General features: G+C 46.2%; 1 protein-coding gene and 1 long non-coding RNA gene across 2 annotated transcripts in view; one reads left to right on the forward strand and one right to left on the reverse strand.

Annotated features, from left to right (window-relative positions):
• Positions 1-33: 33 nt before the first annotated feature.
• LOC141091478 (uncharacterized) lies at positions 34-21,517 on the reverse strand. Its single transcript, XR_012232521.1, has 2 exons — positions 21,383-21,517; positions 34-992 (listed from the first exon to the last, which is right to left on the reverse strand). It is a non-coding gene; the product is annotated as an uncharacterized lncRNA (long non-coding RNA).
• The window catches only part of GAP43 (growth associated protein 43), a 127,677-nt gene continuing 108,906 nt past the window's right edge, over positions 5,632-24,402 (forward strand). The window contains exon 1 of the mRNA XM_073577084.1: positions 5,632-5,932. Coding sequence (XP_073433185.1) covers positions 5,903-5,932 — 30 coding nt within the window. The 5' untranslated portion in view covers positions 5,632-5,902. The remainder of the gene's footprint in view (positions 5,933-24,402) is intronic.

Raw genomic sequence — 24,402 nt, forward strand, 5'->3', positions numbered from 1 at the left:
TTGTGGGATGCAGTGACGGACAGGAGGCAGAGCAAGGGTTAACAGATTTATTAACAGAGGTATACTCCATGCAGTGAGATAATGGTTTAAGTAGGGAGGTAAGTAAGGTGATATTAGCACGGTATGGGTACAGGATGAGGAACAAGGTAAAGCAACTGTTCATAAAAGGGTTAACTTATCAGTCCGCCGGCTTCCTGGCTACAGAGCTGTAGGTTTTAATGGTGGCACCCACGCAAGTGGCGCGTGATGTCTCCAGTGTCTTCCTGAAGAAGTTGGAGGTCCGGTTCCTGGTGATGGCGGTGGGTCCTCGTCCTAAGCGGTGTCCTTGAACCAGGATTCGTCATACGGAATGCAGAGCAGTCTGTGTTACCGCTGGAGCATGAGCTCGGCCGAAGCAGGCGGGTGAGGAATTACACAGTTCTAACTGAGTCACAAGGTCAGTCTTAGGCGGCACGCGCGCAGCAACCACCGGCCCGGAGGGTCTGCGACTAACGGTCACGGGGGACAACGGACATACGGCAGATCGCTGTCCTCAGTGTCACTAGACGCAGGGAATCTACAGCGCGGGCCAGCGCTATCACAATGGTCGAGGGATGGAGCACCTACCTTCCTCTGCTGTGCCCTCTGTCTTCTCGCCAAGTCTCTTCCCCCTTTCCTGGTCACAGCTCCTTTTATTAAAGACCCGCCCCCTGTTGTTGAGTGCAAAGGTCGGTCCAAGTCAGAAAGCTTTCCCTGGGCAACAATGGTGACAGGCCCTACAGTTCCGGACTAGGCGCAAGAGAGGTATGCCCGGTCCTGTCCATCTTCTTACACCTGGACCCCACAAATGTGTCCATTGGTCTCCGGCGACCGGTGGGTCAAAATCCTGGCTACCCCAACATATCCATGGATTCGCGATGGCCAATGGAGCAGATCTGTTTTCTTCCAGCCGAGGCCGTGGTGGTCCCCATTCTGTGTTATCACATTGCTGCCCCATCTTAATTAGACAAAACCTACAAAAGACAAAATGAAAAAACCCTGCTGTAATTAAATAAGTAAAAAGCAAAAGTGCATTTAAATCATACAGAGTTCTTAGTAATACTGTATTTGATCAAACATAGCATAAAAGCCGTCCCACCATCGACAAGGTGACTCTGTGGTCGGGGCGGTCCTATACTGTCTAGTATTAATAACCTTATCATGTGTCAAAGTTGACGTCTGTGTGAATAAGGGCAGACAAGGATCGGGTCCCAACCACTAGATACCAGTCAGGGGAAGCCTTTAAATACAATTTCCAGCTCAGGAGAGGGAGGCCACACCCCAGCTTGCACAGAATGCAAAAATACAAAGAAAAAACACAAAAATTGAGCTTGGTTTAAGTTGGCACACATGCAGCATATAAATGCATGTTCACATGGCCAAAAAGCATACAAAGCCTACAAAAGACAAAATGAAAAAACCCTGCTGTAATTAAATAAGTAAAAAGCAAAAGTGCTTTTAAATCATACACCTGGACCCCACAAATGTCTCCATTGGACTCAGGCGACCGGTGGGTCAAAATCCTGGCTACCCCAACATATCCATGGATTCGCGATGGCCAATGGAGCAGATCTGTGTTATCACATTGCTGCCCCATCTTAATTAGCCAGACTTGATAGGATAACGATCATCCTTCTCCACTTATCAGAGACAGTTCACAGCAGGTCTTTAAGCACAGACACGAATGTAAGAGGTCTCACCCTCGTGACAACAAAACTTTGTATCATCCAGTTTCCTCAGAGCATATTCTGCGACTTTCTTGCGAGTAAACTCTATGCATAATTGACGAGAAGCGACTCATATCCACTGTGTCCACACATCGCATCCTCTGCATCCGTAGGTCCTGAATTAAATCCCATTCAATCCGTTGAAGCTGGCACAGCTCCTGTAGTTGACGTTTCTTGTTGTGATAATACATCCACTCTGGTCCTTTTCCCAAGGCAGAGTTGGTAGGGTTGGACATAGTGGCATCCGAAATCTGCTGTGGATGCCTCATCAATGGTCTGCTGGGTCTGTATACCCACCTGGTTGTGGAGCCCTAGATAGTGTCTGAGAATACCAGTCCCATGCAGCTTACCTGGAGTCACTGGGCTGAGTAGTATCCCACTGCTGCCACCATAATGTGGAGACACGGGGGGGGGGGTCAGAGAGTGCCCTGGTCCTCTAGCCGAAACCGCGTTGACCAGGGATCATCCCACCGAATGCCCCCTCTCCTTCCACTGTGGAATTACTACTACTACTCAGACAACACAGGGTGATAACACATAGAACAGTCCCAGCAAAATAGCCAAGATAGTGGAAAATACAGTCACCCTTCCCCTGACTCGCCTTTATAAGAGCAGCTGTGACTTCAGAGCTTCCAGGGCCAACTACCCCACCTGTGGCATGCACAGAGAGGAGGTAATGACAAGCTTAGGAAGAAGACAGTCCATTGAGGTGCAAGGCCAGTTGACCGGAGTGTCTCAACCTGGCTTCTCCAAGCATTTCCATGGTGCCAGGCCATCAGCGGGTCCCATTCCTGGCCCTCACAAACATATCCATGGGGCTCAGGCAACCGGTGGGTGCAAGTCCTGACTACCCCAAACATATCCATGGATTTGTGATGGCTATTTGAGCAGATCTGTATTCTTCCAGCCGGGGCCATGGTCCCCTAAGCTGGCAAATCTGTGTCCCTCGTGATGGAGCCATGATGTCCTGGCTGCTGTAGAGAGTCTCTGGTTCTTTGGATCTCTGGATATCTTAGCTGTCTGGAGGTATATATGACTCATGTTAAAGAGGTATATAACCTCTTCTTATAGTTAACAAGTGCCCTTCACCCAGTATTCACAGGTAAAGAGGAAGAATGGAGACGGATCAACTAGCATTGTGTGATTATGTAATCTATTTGCATATTTTTCCCTCCTCTATTTTGCAAGTCAACAAACTAGCTGGCTTGGACAATGGGTAATGAACATATCAGCATTGCAAACATCATTGTTCCATAACCGTGTATCACTAGTCATCCACAATACGAGCTCAATATGTTACAACAAACTGTCAACTTACAAGTCAATATTACAGGCTTACACGAACAAAAGTCTGTTTTCTTGACCAACCAGAAAGAAACATATAAATTCAAAATTCAACATATAGATTACAGTCTATTATTCCTGGCTTGCTGAAATAGACGTCTAGTTAATTAATAATTAATGCTGTGTCGTCACCAGTAAAAAAGAATTTGGGGGGTAAGTCAAAAAAAAAAGAAAAGTCAAAGCTGCTATGGAATGAAAAGGGTGAAATGGTCAAAAATAATATTGAGAAGGCCGAACTTTTAAAGCCCTATTTTGCATCTGTGTTCTCTAAGAATGCAATTGTAATATTAACTGATCTTCACGGTGCCATCAAAGGAATAAAAGAATCCATACAATCCATAAAAAGAGAGATGCTGAGGGAAAACTTAGCTAATTTACATGAATTTAAATCTCCTGTTCCAGATGAATTACATCTGAGGCTACTGAAATAGTTAGCAGAGGAGATTGCAGAACCACTGGCCAGAATCTTTGAAAAATCCTGGAGAACAGGAGAAGTTCCAGAAGATTGGAGAAGGGCAAATGTTGTCGCTATCTTCAATAAAGGAAAGAAGATGGAGCCAGGAAATTACAGGCCAGTGAGCATTACTTCTATACCAGGAAAGATCTTTGAACAAATTATTAAACAATATGTATGTAAGTAATTGGATGAGAATACAGTAATTTACCAGACCCATCATGGGTTTGTAGCAAACAAGTCATGCCAGACTAATTTAATTTCCTTCTATGATGGAATCACTGACTTGGTGGATCAGGGAAATGCGGTAGACATAGTATATCTTGACTAAAGCAAACAATTTGATAAAGTATCTATCTTTATTGAAAAAATTACCAAGTATGAAATTGACAAGGCTATGGTTATGTGGAGTCATAACTGACTCAGTGATTGTACTGAAAGAGTGGTAATAAATGATTGCACATCCAATTAGAAGACTGTTTCAAGTAGGTTAAACAAAGCTCTGTCCTGGCCCCAGTGTTGTTCAACATTTTTATAAATGATCTAGATAAGGGAACAGAATGTAAACTGACCAAATTTGCAGATGATGCAAAGCTAGGAGGGATAGCTAACACTAGAGAAGACAGAGAAAGGATTCAGAAGGATCTAGATAAGCTTGAACAAGTGGCAGCGACTAATAGAATGATATTTAACAGGGAGAAATGCAAGATTCTACATCTGGGCTAGAAAAATTAATATTACATCTATAGAATGGGAGGAATACAACTAAGCAACAGCATGTGTGAATCTATCTATTATCTAGTATCTATCATCTATCTAATTTATCTATCTATTATCTAGCTAGCTATTATCTATCTATGATAAAAAAAATGTCAGAACAGTATCAAATATGCAAAAACAGGGTGTAAGGCCTCCCAAACAACTATCTCATTGTCATATAGATATATGCAATAAAGAAAAGTAGGCAGCATTCCAATGATTTGAATGAAAAAGGGGACTTTATAAGATAATATGGTGTGGCAATGTTTCTGCTTTGAACAGTCTTTCTCAAGCTATTATCTATCTATGTATCTATATATTATCTATCTATCTATATATACTATATATATATATATTATCTATTATCTATCTATTATCTATTTATTATCTATCTTTTATCTATCTAATATCTATTTGTTATCTTTATTCCTATTATCTATCTATTATCTATATATCTATCTGCTATCTATCATCTATCTATATATTATCAATTATCTGTCTATTATCTATCTATCCATTATTTAGCTATTATCTTTCTATTATCTATCTTTTATCTATCATCTATTATCTATCAATTATCTATCTATTATCTATCTATTATCTATCAATCTATATATTATCAATTATCTATCTATCCATTATTTATCTATCTATTATCTATCTAGCTATGTATCTATTTATCTCTCTATTATCTATCTGTTATCTATCTATCTATTATCCATCTTTCTTTCTATTATCTCTCTATTATCTATCTTTTATCTATTATCTATCTAATATCTATTATCTTTATACCTATTATCTATCTATCTATCTCTCTATTATCTATATGTTATCTATCTATTATCTATATTTCTATCTATTATCTATCTTTCTATTATCTGTCTAATATCTATCTATTATCTTTATATCTATTATCTATCTCTCTATTATCTATATGTTATCTATCTATTATCTATATTTCTATCTATTATCTATTATCTATCTAATATCTATCTTTTATCTCTCTCTCTCTCTGTGATCTTTCCTCCTGACATGACCCCACCAGTTGCCTGCGGTGTGAGGACACTGTGCCCATGACTTCCATCCTTGGGGTGAGGTCCAGACCCATCTTTGCCTCTGATGTCACCAGAGATGATCTCACCGCTGCTCCTCATCACCTGAACAATGGAGCTGCGGGGTCAGAACACACCCTGCTGCGGAGGGGGGAGACACAGAGGGATGGGGGCAGAGGAGCTGATGCCCCCTCTCCTGCGGGGACCCTCGTGGGTAATTGGGCACAGATTGGAGGGGTTTAAATATTCATGATGGGGGATTGGGAGGAGGCGGCTGACAAGGATGAGGAGGGGTGGGAAAAGGCAAGACGGAGGAGGCGAGCAGTCACTGAGAGTCTGCTGAGATCCTGCCAGAGAGCCTGGGCGTGCGTGCCTGTGAGGAGAGCCGGGGAGCAGACCCTCCAGTCTCTGTGAGCCCCCCTACTGTATGAGTGCTGAGAGTGCGCCTGTCTATGTGTGTGTGACAGGGGGAGAGAAGGAAAAGAGCGAGAGAGGAAGAAAAGAAGGAGACACGAAGGAACGACGAAGGTAGACCACCACATCCCACCATGCTGTGCTGTATGAGAAGAACAAAACAGGTAAAGCCCCCCAAATCCTTGCATGGGGACGAGACGAAAGGGCGGCGGAGGAGTAAAGACCCCCATGTGTAGACCTCATGTTCCCATGAGTGGTCACCATGACGCGGTCTTCCATAGGTAGAACATCCATCCACACCTGGGGCAGCCAGGTCTCCATCGTTGCCTTGTGTCTCCTCAGCCCTGACGGAGGACCCATGGGGGCAGACTACTGGGGGCATGAGGTGGCAGAGGATTAAACCTGTTGTTTTATGACCGGGAACAATGAGGTTGATGCTTCAACAATTAATTGTGGGGAATTATCTGGAAAAAGAGAGGATTTTACTGGTTTTACGGGAGCTGGAAATGTGGAGGACCCCGCCCCTAGCACATTCCAGGGGACCCGGGGTGGGTGAGATATATGTACGGTATACACAGGTGACCTTATAGAAGCAAAAATCCCCAAATACGTGAAATTCTTCTCATTTTTTATATGTTTCCAATGATTTGAAGGCTTTGATGTGTAACAAGTGGGGCGTCTCCGCGACTTAGGCTACACCCCTAAAATGAAGCCTTCTTACAATCCAGGCAGATGGTCACTGAGATGTAGCCCCCCAATCAACAGAATTATGATGCCAGATTTTATATGTAAGGGTTGGATCTACTGATACAATGTAGCAGTGTGAGATCCATTCTTATAGATGGTCTTGATTGACAGCTGTAAACTGTGCATTACTACCAATACTTAACGCATGGCCAATCACATGTACGTGTGGCATTTAATTCTCCAACTGCTCCACAGGGTTAATTTCAACATTTTCCATGGCTTTCATCCATCCCTGGTGGCCTCGGAGGGGTTAAAGGTGTGGCTGACAACGTGTATCACTTGTAGAATAGGGAGGAAAGACCATGGCTGGGTGGGGTTAGTGAGAAGGAAAGGAGAAGGGGAGCGATGGAGAGGGTGGAAGACTGAGCCGGCTTTTATGGTGTACCGCATGCTGAAATGTTCCTGTCATTTAATGAACTGAGCACACACCACCGCTCAGGTCCATAATTACGGAGACGGTGGAAATGCTCATTGTGTCTGCAGCCTCGGAGAGGAGAATGGCTTTCTATAGGTATCTTAGATAAGACAGACAGGTAAATTGCTGGTTCCTTAGCCCTAAACACTACAATATACTTATTTCTGTGCTTGTACGTGGCTCTGCAGTGTTCCTCTTGTGATATTTTAGGTTTTGCATGAACGTTACAACCAGTTGATTAGGTAGCTCGCTGTCAATCACTTGACTTCGTTCATGATCTTCAACACAAGAATGATAATTGCTTCTTGTGATCTCCAAAATGAAAATTCAGCAGCCTAGATATCCTACTGGGAACTGGGAATAAAGACGACAGCCACTCATTCCCAGTCCTGCCCTATAATCGGCGGCCCTAGCTGGGCCGACCCTTTATTGACAATACCGATGAATTGCCCATTTATTACATTGTTGAATAGTCAAATGGAATCAATACATTCTCCACCATGATTGGTCTATATTGGATTTTCAAAGTTCCTATAGGAGGATGCCACACCTATTTCTGCAGCCACAATGGGGGGTTCTCCGTCTTCTTAGCCATGCTGCACTTGTAGGAGGTATCGGCACAGTGACACTTTATTGTTCCACGCATGTCGCGTCAATCAAAGTGCTGCAGTGTAAAAGTCAATTACTCGGAGCCTCATCCCTTTTAAGCCTTAAGCCATTTACAAGTGTAAGGTATTACGGTGACCTGAACGATTAGGAAAGATTTACTCTACAAATGGATGGAGGATCATTTGGATAAACCATAGATTGGGTCAACAATTGGAAGGAATTCGGGGATATTTCATACAAGGGTGGATGGAACATTCCAAATCCATGATGATTTTTGTAGTTGATTTAGAAGAGTGAATCTTCCTTCACCTGAGGCAAAGTCAATGAATGGAATGGCCCCGGGGATGACTTTAAATCCTTGAGTACGTCAATGAGCCTGGCAACGAGGACAGATCCAGACGAAAAAAAGGGAGGTGATAGATTAAAGTCAGAGAAATGGCTTCAGACTGTGGAAAAATCTTCCTGCTCATTTGGGATTCAGAAAGAACTTCATTACCGTCTCCATGCTCCAGCTGAATTCTCCATTACTGGCAGAGACATATAGAAGGGAAGGATTAAAGGCTTTAAGGCATGGCAAGATGCCTTGATGATGTCTACACATTGCAATTTTCTGGTGGAGGTTTTCAGAGCAAGACGTTCATTTATTTTTTTTTCTTTTTGCTCCCTTAACTCAACGTCAAATGGAACGGGTCACTGTCAACCGGTGGTGGCACGTGATGAGTGAAGATGCCTTTCAGCTCTTAATATATTCCTACCTCATGTTCCTGTCTGGGTGAGCTGCCAGGAGACCAGAAGATGAGATGTGATAGTGGGATTTCTGGATTTGACTTTTCCGATTATGGAGACTCGAAGAGTCAGCAGCCAATCGTGATATTTTGATGGAAAGGTCAATGAATAGAGGATGTTTGACCAGGTTTATGCTCATTGATAAGGTATCCATTTATCATTAATTCTATGTCACCATTGAGAAGAGGAGCATGGACAACATATGTGCCCCTTCCTGTGCAATAACTATCTCATGGAACCCTGACATCTAGGACACCAGTGGTTGCTTTTGTGATGGGAGTAGGTGCTCGTCCCATATGGTACGTCTACCACTTCAAGCACAGGTTACATCTATATGCATGCAGTTTTGGAGAAGCTTTATGCAGAAACCTGTAGTATTCTGATCAGTAACTTGGAGCAGATCAATGCTCGAGGTTAACATTGAGGAACGCAAGCCATGAGTGGAGATGAGCGAATAGATCTTCCAGTTACACCTGATCTGCTGATTCTGCCCCCTAGTAAAATTGGGGTGAACTAGGTAGGAAAGCGGTGGCCAACTGTATTCATCCAATGTATTCAAAGGATCGAGGGTAGAAGCTTCATGGGTTGGTCCACTAGGATCGTAGATATGGTGGCTCCTATAAAGCCTACCAGCTAAAAAGGTCATCTATACTATACAGCTGCTTCAGAGGTAATGAAGGCGAAAAAGAGGAGAGAGGACGAGACCATGGAAGTCAGGATTGGGGTAGAGTGAACTTCATAATTATAGCAATCCTTCAATGCCCTGAATTCACTTGCTGCTCGCAGTTGTAATGGAAGATGTTCCAAGTTTTATTTTGGGGCCATAATAGTCGGTTGCATCTCCAAAATAATATAAGAAGGGGTCAGAGATGTCACACCTTGCAAAAGTTAGAGGTATAGCCAAAAGCTCATGAGTCCCATTGCAAAATCCATTGCAAGTGCCCTCCGCTCCCTTGTGCCATTTATAATGCTGGTATGTTGTTGGAGATACTTCCTAGGGTGTATATGGATGGGGCATCATGTATCTGAAGCATGCATCCCTCACTACATACAATGTAATAAAGTTTACAGCAAGATCATTACTGAACATTTACCATGACAAGACTTGGTGGATCCATCTGTGGTTGTCTCCTGGCCAGGCGTACCCTCTGCTGATAATGTGTTGGTCTTAACTGGGGTGGCCATACATTCTTCGTACTATGCTTCAGCTGTTAGCGTTTCATGTCTTAATTTGCACCTTCTTCTGTACATCAAAATCTCAATATGTACATGTTAAATGTCATCCAAACCCATCGATATCGGTCTAATTTGTATGGTGGGCCCTAACAGATGATTGCTGGGGGAGATAAGGATCTGAAATTTCCAATTTTTGGACTTCTGATCCTTCTGTTCGCCAGAGATACGCAGCCTCCAGAGATGTCTGACAGCGGCTCTCCTGAGCATGGAGGAATCGGGGGCGATAGCTGCCAGCTGAACCGTCATTGATGTGTATGGGGGCTGTAGCCATTACTTGGACCGCTGCATGGTCAGCGGTAGGGTTGCTGGTCCCTTTGGAAGCAGAGTTATGTACATATATAGAGAATATTTCACGTGTTTTCTAACTGGCCATTCCCATTACATTTTGCCTCTTCCATCAGGTTTTCCACCTGTATCCCCAAAAAAGTCGAATGGGACAAATGAACATGAAATGAACCCCATTTGCCCTTTTTTCTGGTTTTGTCTGATGGCACAAGAGTATAATAAACTACGGTCTAAAAAGATGACCACCTGTGGAAAAAAAGCTCATTGTACTATATGGCTGTATAGGGGCAACTGAAGGGGAGAAATGCAGTGTGAATGGTCCCTTATATAGATGTCGCTGAGCTGAATTGTGTTAAAGAGAAACTCCAATTAAAAGTGGAGTTTGCCGTTTTTTCTTGGGTGTCCTGTAGTTCTTGCAAGGTCAGAGACGACACGCCGACCATTCTGCTTCTACCACATCATCATTTACAGTATAGATCATTCTGGTCACCATTGATTCTGCAGACGTGCCAGGAATGTCACCAGAAATCGAGAAAATCTTTTGCTACCAGAGGTTTTTGGGTTCGGATGAGGTGGACAAAGACTCTACTACAACTGCACATTGACTGTTTAGGGAATTAACAGAGAGGGTTTTGTCTTCTGGCAGGATGTTCCCTATTAGTATAAATGAGTTATCCGTGTACTTACATAGGACTGCTGTAATGCTTCATGCAGCACAGGGACAATGCTGTGTGATGTATCCATCTCCGCTACATTTGGAGACAATGTGAAGGATACATGTGTCACTAATACTATGTGTCATAGGACAAGGACAGATATATTTGGCTTTAGTGACTCTTTTTGGGTGTCTCAGTTTCTTCTGTGAACTTCTTGAAACGGCTCTTCCGGGGTTTTTCTTTTTATTGCAGCGCTGGAGTGGTGCCAATAATGGAAGTTCCTGACTCCTAGTCTCATACTCACCAGTCGTTGTCTTCTTCTGTTCTCGATAACCGCTCCATTCGTCTTCTCCAGATTGTGATCTGCAGGATTACCAATGTTTTCTGAGTGATCCGGTAGTCATTACTCAATGTAAGTCTCTAAGAGGTAAAATAACGCCAGAACCAGGCGCTCAGAGATTGAGCACTTGTGAACATTACCTTTGGCTTCCGGTCAGTTAGAATGGCGTTACGGGATCGGAGCGACACCAGGAAGAGCAGAAGATGGCGGACGGTAAATATAATAATAGGGTCAGGAAATTAACATTAATTGCACCACTCCAGCGCTGCAATAAAAAATCCAGCTAGAGTGGTGCTTTAAAGATGCACTTGCTCCTCTAGGGAGGATCTGCTGGTTGCTCTAGGGAGGATCTGCTGATTGCTCCAATAAGGATCTGATTGGTGCTCTAGGAATGATACACTGCTCAAAAAAATAAAGGGAACACTTAAACAACAGAATCTAACTCCAAGTAATTCAAACTTCTGTGAAATCAAACTGTCCACTTAGGAAGCAACACTGATTGACAATCAATTTCACATGCTGTTGTGCAAATGGAATAGACAACAGATGGAAATTATTGGCAATTATCAAGACACCCTCAATAAAGGAGTGGTTCTGCAGGTGGGGACCACAGACCACATTTCAGTACCAATGATTTCTGTTTGATGTTTTGGTCACTTTTGAATGTTGGTTGTGCTTTCACACTCGTGGTAGCATGAGACGGACTCTACAACCCACACAAGTGGCTCAGGTAGAGCAGCTCATCCAGGATGGCACATCAATGTGAGCTGTGGCAAGAAGGTTTGCTGTGTCTGTTAGCGTAGTGTCCAGAGGCTGGAGGTGCTACCAGGAGACAGGCCAGTACACCAGGAGACGTGGAGGGGGATGTAGGTGCGTAACAACCCAGCAGCAGGACCGCTACCTCAGCCTTTGTGCAAGGAGGAACAGGAGGATCACTGCCAGAACCCTGCAAAATGACCTCCAGCAGGCTACAAATGTGCATGTGTCTGCACAAATGGTTAGAAACCGACTCCATGAGGATGGTCTGAGTGCCCAATGTTCACAAATGGGGGTTGTGCTCACAGCCCAACACTTTGCGACCCTCCAAAGAAATGCCACCCCACACCATTACAGACCCACTGCCAAACCGGTCATGCTGAAGGATGTTGCAGGCAGCAGATCGCTCTCCATGGTGTCTCCAGACTCTGTCACATGTGCTCAGTGTGAACCTTTCATCTGTGAACAGCATAGGGCGCCAGTGGCAAATTTGCTAATCCTGGTGTTCTGTGGCAAATGCCAAGCGTCCTGCATGGTGTTGGGCTGTGAGCACAACCAACCTCTGTGGACATTGGGCACTCAGACCATCCTCATGGAGTCGGTTTCTAACCTTTTGTGCAGACACATGCACATTTGTGGCCTGCTGGAGGTAATTTTGCAGGGCTCTGGCAGTGCTCCTCCTGTTCCTCCTTGCACAAAGGCTGAGGTAGCGGTCCTGCTGCTGGGTTGTTGCCCTCCTACGGCCCCCTCCATGTCTCCTGGTTTACTGGCTTGTCTCCTGGTAGCGCCTCCACTCCAGCCTCTGGACACTACGCTGACTGTTCAGTCCCCACATGAGGCGAATGGAGGTGTAGTTGATTGGGACTGGGAGAGATTCCTACCTTCCGTTTCCTCAATTCAGAGCACAGAGGACCATTGTTGCTGTTCATGCATCCGGAGAGATGATACACACCAAGGATTGTGAAGTCCATACTTGTTTATTTGGAGATTTGGACATACAGCATGTGATTGGTAATGCAGTAGGTTCTCCAGACGTGCAGATGTAACAACCAAGGTGATATAGCAATGTGTGCGCAGCAAGGTGTGCAGCAAATTGGTAGCAAGTTGGAGCAAGGTGTGCAGCAAATTGGTAGCAAGTTGGAGCAAGGTGTGCAGCAAATTGGTAGCAAGTTGGAGCAAGGTGGTCAAAAAACTGATGCCTTTCACAGCTCGGTACAGGTGCATCTCTCCCAGGTGAAAATGAAACTAAGAATGGCCACAAGAGCAGGAAGAGGAGTTACTGACCCGGAAGTGGAAGGCATGTACTAGAATTAAATAGCTGCAGGCTGCTGTACAGAAAAAGACCAGCAGGTGGCAGCAGACCAAATGCAAGACTACACAGCATGGAAAATAGCGCAATCTATGAAACCATATAATCATAGCTTTAGACGGAACAGCACACTCCCCGTCTGAAGTTCCGTAAGGGATTTCGCTATATATGTTTTTTTTTTTAAATAAAGTTCAATAACCTGGAAACAAACACAAATATGCATGCAATAATAGCTTAAAAACTAGGTAGATGACAGACAGTTCCTGAGACAATCCAAAGATACCCATCTTCGGATCGGAGAAGCCGCATTAGGCCAAACTATCTCCGACCCAATGGTAATCCAATGGATGAAGTACTAGGGCAGTGTTCTGTACATGGTTTATCCTACCGGAATGTCCTCAATTGGTAGTATCAATACGAGCTTGTGGATTGGCCTCTCAAATGTCTTAGGCTCGCCTTTCCTAAGTACCTTCAGCTCCACCTTTTGGCCCTTGCCGTCTTGACTAGAGAAAGTCTTTGTAACGATTCCCATAGGCCAGTCGATCCTTTGGGCTTGTTGTTCTTTCATTAGTACCTCATCTCCTTCTTTCAAGTTCGGTTTACTCTGTCGCCATTTCCTTCTTCCATGGATGATCACGTGATACTCCTTTCTCCACCGGTTCCAGAAGTAATCAGCAAGGTACTGCACACGTTTCCACTGTTTCTGGTAGGTGTTTGCATGAGTAAACTCTCCACTGACTGTTAGCGGGTTCCCGGTCTTTTGGGTGAGAAGAGTAGCTGGCGTAAGAATGGTCTGCGTTTCGGGATCCATTGACACTGGGACAAGTGGTCTTGAGTTGCTTATGGCAGAAACTTCGGCCAGAAGAGTAACCAAGGTCTCATGCGTAAGCTTTGAAGAGTTTACGTCCATAAACATAGAATTCAGGAACCTCCCATGTGAGTACTATGCGGAGGATTGAAGATCCAGGTGCAACCTCTTTCTGCCAGTTGATCCTGAATTGGCTTGATGTCAATATCCAGCTCTCGACATGCACCGATGATGTTGCTTCCGCGGTCAGCCCTCAACTGTTTCACCGGTCCTCTGATCGCTAGAAACCGCCGGAGGGCGTTGATCAGGCTGGATGTTTCCATAGGCTCTATTACCTCTATGTGGACGGCACGGACACTCATGCAAGTGAATAGTACGGCCCATCGTTTGCTGTTGGCATGGCCACCTCGAGTTCTGCATGCAGATACCATCCTTGGCCCAAAGACATCTAGGCCAATGTAGGTGAAAGGCGGTTCAGCACTCAATCTGTCAGAGGGCAGGTCAGCCATTTGTTGATGTACCTGTTTTCCTCTGGTTTTCCGAAATTGCACACAGCAATGTAGTGATCCTGCTACGCGTTTGACAGTGGTGTTTAACAGGTTAATAGGTGCAGGTGGATCGCGATTCCACCTGCGCCTATTGCGGGAACATGTCAGCTGTTCAAAACAGCTGACATGTCCCGGCTTTGATACAGGCTCAGCGCCGGAGCCCTCATCAAAGCAGGGGAGAAGTCCAATGACGGACTGTGTCCGTCATTGGACATTAAAGGGTTAATGGCTCTAAGCAGCAGATCCTCTGTTATGGCGGCTGTAGATGTAAATGTATTATCTGTGGCAGCTATAGACATTCCATTAGTAGATCCCACCCTGGGTGGAGTGACGTGGGTGAAACGTCTCTTGTTGTGAAGCACTTATCTGTAAGAGATGGAGTCAGAGAAGTAGAACTGAATCTACTGTGAATATCGAAGGCCTTAATGTTCTAAGTAAAAGGAGGGAAGTTAGAATTAAAGGGGTTATCTGGGATTAGAAAAAGATGGCTGTTTTTTTTTTTCTAGAAATAGCGCCACCTTTGTCCACAGGTTGTGTCTGTTATTGCAGCGCAGTTTCATTGAAGTGAATATAGCTGAGTTGTAATACCGCATTTAACCTGTGGACGATGGAGGCGTAGCGAAAAAAAACGCAGTCACAATTTACTCATCCTAGACAACATGTATGTCTGACTTATCTGTATTTTGAGATAAATTGAAAGCAATTACAAAGGGGACATATAATGGGGAATCGGTGATCCCCGTCACTGAGGGCAGAATATGGTAGAGGACAAATCCTTACTACGTTCCCAAAGGAAGCGGCTACCAGGCCCTCTGGGACTCCTTGGCTCCTTTTGACCCTTCGCATGCCTTATAAATTTCTGTTGCAGGAGATTTTTTTTGAGGATTTTGGCCCCACTATGCAGCCAATCAGATCCCACTCTCACTTTCTAAATCCCATTGGAGATCGCAGTATGAAATCCCATTATTTGCAATTGGCAACTTCTCTAGTTTTTCACTAGTTGTGATAAATCCAATAGGATTATTATATTACAGTTTAATACTATGTATTATTATTATTATTATTATTATTATTATCATTAAAACTTTGCTTAGAAAGGGTTGTCCATCTTTGGCTACATTTTTGTTTGTTTGTATTTATGGCTAAAATTAATTTTTCAAATTGAGTTTCATTAAAACTTTTGCACCATTTGCCTTCTGTATTCTCTACGGATAGCAGGCTGCAGAATGAGCTAACAGAGATCCATAAGTGAGCTCGATGTGATGGTCTCATGGAAACGTTTCTAACATTTTTATGTCTGACCACTGACCACTTATTAGTTGAATGTCCATTGAAACAAGGAACCTGCTAAAGCTAAACAGTGCAAATTTTCCAACTACAATAAGGATATTGGCCCCAATTACATGCATCTAAGGAAAAAAAAGTCCCCAAAGTAGAATAATCCCTTTAACCTTTATATTTTATTAAATGACTACTCTACAAAATCACATCCGGAGCTGCTTCATAATTCTTCCGGTTCTCACTTGGACTCGATGAAGGAAGAATAAGGAGACTTCTTATCATGCCCGATATCAGTGACGTAACTAGAGTCTGATGGGCTTCCGGGCAAAATTTGGACCTGTTTCCGAGTTTTCGCCTCCACCATGTAATAAATTCCCCCCTTCCTGGCTCCTTCCTGATGTAATGTCCCCCATCCTTAGCCCCTTTCAGGAATAATGTCCCCCTTCCTAGGCCCCTTCCTAGTATAATATTCCCCATTATGTAATAATCTCCCCCATCCAAGGCCCTTCCTATAATAATGTCCCCATGCTGGACCACTTCCTATAAGAATGTCCTCCATCCTGGTGTCTCCCATTCTGGTCCACTTCCAGTAATAATGTCCAATGTTTTGTCCCCTTCCAGTAATACCGCCCTCATCCTGGGCCCGTCCCTATAAGAACACCCTCCATTCTGCGCCCATCCTGGTCCAGGAGTAAGTATGAAAATCAAGAATTTAAAAGCCAAAGTGGGTTTGTCTATGGGGTGAATATATTCACCCGGATGTACACTCCTATGTAGGGGGCTATATAATAAATACTAGGGGGCAAGGGGCGAATTGATTAACCCTTGATGGGCACTCTATAAAGGATGCCAAGTAGATTTAGGATATGTGCACACATTGCAGAAAACGCAGGGTAAAACGCTGGCGGTTTTCCTGCGGATAACATTACGTTTTTGTGCGGATTTGGTTTGTGAACTTTCTACCTTGTGGCTCTGGAGTGGAGAGAGAGAGACGGAGATAGAGAAAGAGAGAGGAAGAGAGAGAAAGAGAGAGAAAGAGAGAGGGAGAGAGAGGAAGAGAGAGGAAGAGAGAGGGAGAGAGGAAGAGAGAGGGAGAGAGAGGGAGAGAGAGGAAGAGAGAGGGAGAGAGAGGGAGAGAGAGGAAGAGAGAGGGAGAGAGAGGGAGAGAGAGGGAGAGAGAGGGAGAGAGAGGGAGAGAGAGGGAGAGAGAGGGAGAGAGAGGGAGAGAGAGGGAGAGAGAGGGAGAGAGAGGGAGAGAGAGAAAGAGAGAGAGGAAGAGAGAAAGAGAGAGAGAAAGAGAGAGAGAAAGAGAGAGAGGAAGAGAGAAAGAGAGAGAAAGAGAGAGAGAGGGAGAGAGAGAGGAAGAGAGAGGGAGAGAGAGAAAGAGAGAGGAAGAGAGAGGAAGAGAGAGGAAGAGAGAGGAAGAGAGAGGAAGAGAGAGGAAGAGAGAGGGAGAGAGAGGAAGAAAGAGAGAGAAAGAGAGGGAGAGAGAGAGAAAGAGAGGAGAGAGGAAGAGAGAGGGAGAGAGGAAGAGAGAGAAAGAGAGAGGGAGAGAGGAAGAGAGAGAGGGAAAGAGAGAGGGAGATGGGTCTCCCTCCCAGGGCTGTGGGGTACTCGGTACCGGGCCGGTATCAGCGGGATGTGTCACAGCAGCGGGGACTCGGTCCGTGGCCCTGGGCACCCAAGTAATGGGGGAATGTAATGGTTTAAATGAATAGTTTGTGATGCCACCTGTGGTGTTCGGCAAGTGAGGTGTTAGGCCGACGCTGCATGCAGATCCTCTGGGGCTGGTGGTGTGTTGCAGCCAAGATGGTGAAGCTCCCCACAGGTGCAGCTGTAGCCCCAGGGCAGTGTAGATGTGGAATTAGAGGGGAGGCACAAGCAGTGTAGAAGCTGGTACCCAGATGTAGCGGTGCTGGGTGCATTGGCGCAAGAATGAATGGAGGACACCAGGGCTTGCAGTTCCAAAGCTTTACTCACAGTCTGTAGTACACACAGGTGCCTGCCTCCATGCTGTGTCCTCCGGGTCAGGGGTCCAGTCAGCCTCCAGGCAAGATGGAATGCTCCCTTCCAACACTCCGCCAACATGTGCCTTTCTGAACGTCTCCTCTTATAGCGCCTTTAAGTGTGAAGTACTCCCAGTGCTGAGTTACACTGGAGTGCCTCCTGACAGATGTTCCCAAGAACTCTACTTGTGCGGCAGACAGCTGTAGCCTGCTTCGGGGACGCCTTACTCCTGAGTCCCGGCTCTCTATCCGTGTTGCTGTTGTGCCCCAAGTCTTAGATGGGAGTAGTGCATTTACAGCCCACTACTACACCGGTGTCTGCTGCAGAACCATTAGTGCCCATACAACCTCGGGGACCGGGCCCCGGCCTTGCGCTTAGAACTTCTCGCTTTAATCTCTCTCTCTTATGGAAGATCAGGTTTCAGTTCAATGTCTTTCTCCTTCTTTCCTTTCCCGTGCCAGCAGACCCAGGTCACCTCCTTCCTCCATCCCTCTTCCAGGGATCTCCTTTCCTCACTCCTCTCTGAGTGGCTTCCTCTCTCAGACTGACCTGTCATTCTAAACCTTCCCGCTCTTTTATGTATTCTCAACTCCACCCACCTCCCAGCACGTTTCGTGTTCCAAGCAGGGAGCCACCAAAGGTGCTCTGCTACACTCTAAGCAAGGAGCCGCAATGTGGCTTTGCTGAACTACTCTGTTGTGTGGGATGCAAGTGTTGGAGTATGGTCAGGAGCCTCCAACTTACCTGGATGGTGGGGCACCACACCTCAGGAGGAGGTGCAGTACCTCTGTGGCGACTGAGCCTCAGGGGCGCCACAGAGAGAGGAAGAGAGAGAAAGAGAGAGAGAGAGAGAAAGGGAGAGAGGGAAGGAGTGAGAGAGAGAAAGAGAGAGAAGAAGAGAGAGAAAGAGAGAGAGCGAGAGAGAGAGGGAGGGGAGAGAGAGAGGGAGGGAGAGGGAGAGAGAGAGAGAGGGAGGGGAGACAGAGCGGGAGAGAGAGCGAGAATTTAATGTTCCAGAATAGAAACCGCAGCTGCGGATCCTCCAAAAAAAATTGACATGCTGCAAAAAATAAACCGCTGCGATTCCGCGCAGAATTTTGCGCACCATGTGCACAGCATTTTTACGTTTCCCATTCACTAACATTGTGTACACTCTGCACTGCGGATTTGAGGCAATTCCGCGTGTCCAAAAACGCTGCGGAAACGCATCAAAATCTGCAACGTGTGCACATACCCTAAGAAGTCCCCTGGGTGAGTTGCTGACGGCCGCCCCTGTGTATGAAGCTTTTCAGTAACACGGCATTGATGTGACACATGTTTCGTCAATGAAATCCGACGCTGCGGGGTCCTGAAGTCCAATCCTCAGGGCCGACATTAGCAGCAAAGGCTTTTAGCGCTCAGCTGACCTGGCCGCTAATTGTGGTTGTTAATTGCCGTGTTTTGCAGAAAACATCAATAACCGAAACACATATTATCACCCGCGTTCCTGATGGAGCAGAGCTGAAAAGGTTAATTAACACCTGCATTTACGGGAATAGCGAGATGGCAATCACAAAAAGGTCCTGAACACATCGGGGGCCATTAGTCCATACACCCAGATAATGAAGGTGGAAGCTATGGCAGCACACGCAGCAGTAGTGGGATGTAGTGACGCTCCCGAGCGAAAATGCAAAACTTGTCCTCCGGGTCCCCCAGCAGCCACGTGCCACCTATAAGACTGGGGTCACGGATCGGAGCGCTGTGCAGCTACACCCTGCAATATATGGTTTAAAAATCCATGTTCCACTTTAGGAGGAAGTGAAAAATGATAACTCTGCACCCATTAAGCTGAGCACATTAGATTACAGGGTCGCCCCAACCCAAACCCTCGGCCATCTCCATCAATGTGGTGCCGATGCACGGTCATTTCTCCATCCTAATGAGGCATTTCAGCATCCTATCCTTGGAATCAGTGAGGGTCCCAGCCTGTCAGACCCCCATTGATCAGATCTGACCAGGGAGGGGGGTGCCCGACACCCTTTTAGCTAACTCCTCTTAGCCTGTAGCCAGTGAGAGGGGCATTTAGAAATTTGGCCACTATTCCCCCTAAGGGTCTGATCCCATAAAATAGCAGAAAGCTCCCGATACTTTCATGGGATGTATCCATAGAGCCCTATGGACCCAACTGAGGGTCTTTTTGGTATGTCCTGTGGAGGTGAAAGTCTGAATGCTGTATGTGACAGCACCACAGACCCCATTATTCCATACAGAGTCCCCATATAAAGCTCTGATGGAGGCATCTGATGTCATCTAGGACAGTGAAAGGGTTAATGACAGTATACTTGGTTATCAGCAGCAGAGAAGGGGTTAATATAAAAATCCTAGGTGGTCCAGGTGAATTGTAGAGATTATTTTTAGGAGCTTCAGCTTTCTATATCATTTAGGGGGTTACTGTCAACATATCTGATGTTCTATGGCATTGAGGGGGTTAATTTTCAGGATCTCTGGTGATATAGGGCAGTTAAAGGGTTAAGGTTAACATATCTAGTGTTGTATAGCCATGAAGAGGTTAATGACATAAAGTATCCCTGCAGGTCTAAGGGGTCAATGTGACAATCCCTGGTGATCTACAGCAGTGAATGGGTCAATGTGAGAATCACTGGTGGTCGGGGACAGCGAAGGGGTTATTTTTGGGATCCCTGGTGGTCTGCGGAAATGAAGGAGTATTATGAGAAACAGTGGTGGTCTGGGGTCATGAAGGGGTCGATATGAAAATCCCTGGTGGTCTGAGGCAGTGAAGGGGTTAATTTTGGGATTTGGGATCCCTGGTAGTCTGGGAAAGTGAAGGGGTCGATATGAAACTCACAGGCGGTCTGGGGTCAGTGAAGGGGTCAATGTAAAATTCCTGGTGGTCTAGGGAAGTGAAGGGACAATGTAAGAATCCATGGTGGTCTGGGGAAGTGAGGGAATAAATATGAGAGTCCATGGTGGTCTGGGGAAGCTAAGGATCAATGTAAGAATCCCTGGTGGTCTGGGGAAGTGAAAGGGTCAATATGAGAATCCCTGGTGGTCTGGGGAAGTAAAGGGGGTCAATATTAAAATCCCTGGTGGTCTGGAGAAGTAAAGGGGGTCAATATGAGAATCCCTGGTGGTCTGGTGAAGTAAAGAGGTCAATATGAGAATCCCTGGTGGTCTGGTGAAGTAAAGAGGTCAATATAAAAATCCCTGGTGGTCTGGAGAAGTAAAGAGGTCAATATAAAAATCCCTGGTGGTCTGGAGAAGTAAAGGGGGTCAATATGAGAATCCCTGGTGGTCTGGTGAAGTAAAGAGGTCAATATGAGAATCCCTGGTGGTCTGGTGAAGTAAAGGGGGTCAATATGAGAATCCCTGGTGGTCTGGAGAAGTAAAGGGGGTCAATATGAGAATCCCTGGTGGTCTGGTGAAGTAAAGAGGTCAATATAAAAATCCCTGGTGGTCTGGTGAAGTAAAGAGGTCAATATAAAAATCCCTGGTGGTCTGGAGAAGTAAAGGGGGTCAATATGAGAATCCCTGGTGGTCTGGTGAAGTAAAGAGGTCAATATGAGAATCCCTGGTGGTCTGGTGAAGTAAAGAGGTCAATATAAAAATCCCTGGTGGTCTGGGGAAGTAAAGGGGGTCAATATGAGAATCCCTGGTGGTCTGGGAAATTGAAGAGGTCAATATGAGAATCCCTGGTGATGAGGGGAAGTGAAGGGGTTAATTTTACAACACTGATCCTCTACAGCAGCGGAGGGGTTAATTTTCCGTTCCCTGGTAGAGGTCAGTGACCAGGTGTGTATGGGTTCATCTCTCCTCTCCAGACTCCAGTCCTACCTGTGATCAGGCAGAGTGTTTCAGGAGCGCTCTGACCCATCATTTATGGAAGCGCTCAGAAGTCTGTGCTGGGACGGGCTTTTCGTGAGCCCATGCAGATGCTGGCCGCTGTCCTCCTTTCCAATCATGGACAACCCCTTTAAGACAGCGCCCCCCTTTGCAGCATTGAGTTTTCGTTTCTTCTTTATCACCTTATATTTGGGATTGTGAATCAGGCGCATCAATTACCCGAAATCGAAGTGCCAGTGACAGCTGGAGGTTTAGGAAATATGTATCAGCTGGTTCCCATGGAGGATTCCTCTGGAGGCTTCTCTCCAGCTCTTGTGCTGGAGATTAAAGAATATGAGATCGCAGGGACCGGAGCAGCGCTCCTCTTTCTCTTTTTGTATGTGATGAATAAATATGAGCGTGGGACATCGTCCTTTGATGCTTCTTCCGCTCCTGGCATTAACATTTCACGAAAAGTCAGCAGAAAATCTGGAGCAGGTTTGCATATAACACATTATAATCCCCGAGCAGATGACGGGAAGCTCAATCCACAGCCAGAGCCGCCCAGGACGGAGATCTGGGAAACATAACTTACAGGACCAACTACTGAGCACTCACTAGTATAAGGAGGCGCCATATAGGAAATGTGCACGAAAATGCTGCTATTTATAAAAGGATCAGACTAAAAGGGGTTAAAAGAGCTTGCAATTAAAGGGATTGCGTTTTCCAAGAAATAGCGCCACTCTTTCTTATGGTTGTGGTTGGCATTGCAGCTCAGCCATATTCTGATTAGCGTAAATAAGCTGCAATAACAGACACAACCTGCATGGTAACTGGCGCTGTAATAAGTATTCTTTTTTTAGTTTTCAAAAATCCTTAGCACAGGAACAGTAAATATGCAGACCCCTATATAACAGAAGTCTGCATGTGAACATGTGAAGTCTAGAGCCCCCTATTACAGCAGCCTGGATGTGTAGTGTGGAGCCCCCTATAACAGCAGTCTGGGTGTGTAATCTGGAGCCCCCTATAACAGCAGTCTGGATGTGTAGTCTGGAGCCCCCCTATAACAGCAGTCTGGGTGTGTAGTCTGGAACCCCCTATAACAGCAGTCTGGATGTGTAGTCTGGAGCCCCCTATAACAGCAGTCTGGATGTGTAGTCTGGAGCCGCCTATAACAGCAGTCTGGATGTGTAGTCTGGAGCCCCCTATAACAGCGGTCTGGGTGTGTAGTCTGGAGCCGAGCCCCCTATAACAGCAGTCTGGATGTGTAGCCTGGAGCCCCCTATAACAGCAGTCTGGGTGTGTGGTCTGGAGCCCCCCTATAACAGCAGTCTGGGTGTGTGGTCTGGAGCCACCCTATAACAGCAGTGTGGGTGTGTAGTCTGGAGCCCCCCTATAACAGCAGTCTGGGTGTGTGGTCTGGAGCCCCCCTATAACAGCAATCTGGGTGTGTGGTCTGGAGCCCCCATATAACAGCAGTCTGGGTGTGTGGTCTGGAGCCCCCTATAACAGCAGTCTGAATGTGTAGTCTGGAGCCCCCTATAACAGCAGTCTGTGTAGTCTGGAGCCCCCCTATGACAGCAGTCTGAATGTGTAGTCTGGAGCCTCCCAATAACAGCAGTCTGAATGTGTAGTCTGGAGCCCCCTATAACAGCAGTCTGAATGTGTAGTCTGGAGCCCCCTATAACAGCAGTCTGTGTAGTCTGGAGCCCCCCTATAACAGCAGTCTGAATGTGTACTCTGGAGCCCCCCTATAACAGCAGTCTGAATGTGTAGTCTGGAGCCCACCTATAATAGCAGTCTGGGTGTGTGGTCTGGAGCCCCCCTATAACAGCAGTCTGGGTGTGTGGTCTAGAGCCCCCTATAACAGCAGTCTGAATGTGTAGTCTGGAGCCCCCCTATAACAGCAGTCTGAATGTGTAGTCTGGAGCCCCCTATAACAGCAGTCTGGATGTGTAGTCTGGAGCCCCCTATAACAGCAGTCTGGATGTGTACTCTGGAGCCCCCTATAACAGCAGTCTGGATGTGTAGTCTGGAGCCCCCCTATAACAGCAGTCTGAATGTGTAGTCTGGAGCCCCCCTATAACAGCAGTCTGAATGTGTAGTCTGGAGCCCCCTATAACAGCAGTCTGGATGTGAACTCTGGAGCCCCCTATAACAGCAGTCTGGATGTGTAGTCAGGAGCCCCCCTATAACAGCAGTCTGGGTGTGTGGTCTGGAGCCCCCCTATAACAGCAGTCTGGGTGTGTGGTCTGGAGCCCCCTATAACAGCTGTCTGGGTGTGTGGTCTGGAGCCCCCCTATAACAGCAGTCTGAATGTGTAGTCTGGAGCCCCCTATAACAGCAGTCTGGGTGTGTGGTCTGGAGCCCCCCTATAACAGCAGTCTGGATGTGTAGCCTGGAGCCCCCTATAACAGCAGTCTGGATGTGTAGTCTGGAGCCCCCCTATAACAGCAGTCTGGATGTGTAACCTGGAGCCCCCTATAACAGCAGTCTGGGTGTGTGGTCTGGAGCCCCCCTATAACAGCAGTCTGGGTGTGTGGTCTGGAGCCCCCCTATAACAGCAGTCTGGGTGTGTGGTCTGGAGCCCCCCTATAACAGCAGTCTGGGTGTGTGGTCTGGAGCCACCCTATAACAGCAGTGTGGGTGTGTAGTCTGGAGCCCCCCTATAACAGCAGTCTGGGTGTGTGGTCTGGAGCCCCCCTATAACAGCAATCTGGGTGTGTGGTCTGGAGCCCCCCTATAACAGCAGTCTGGGTGTGTGGTCTGGAGCCCCCTATAACAGCAGTCTGTGTAGTCTGGAGCCCCCCTATAACAGCAGTCTGAATGTGTAGTCTGGAGCCCCCCTATAACAGCAGTCTGAATGTGTAGTCTGGAGCCCCCTATAACAGCAGTCTGAATGTGTAGTCTGGAGCCCCCTATAACAGCAGTCTGTGAAGTCTGGAGCCCCCCTATAACAGCAGTCTGAATGTGTAGTCTGGAGCCCCCCTATAACAGCAGTCTGAATGTGTAGTCTGGAGCCCCCCTATAAC

Source organism: Dendrobates tinctorius, unplaced genomic scaffold, assembly GCF_039654945.1.
Source record: "Dendrobates tinctorius isolate UK_male_01 unplaced genomic scaffold, ASM3965494v1 ptg000054l, whole genome shotgun sequence".
NCBI lineage: Eukaryota > Metazoa > Chordata > Amphibia > Anura > Dendrobatidae > Dendrobates > Dendrobates tinctorius.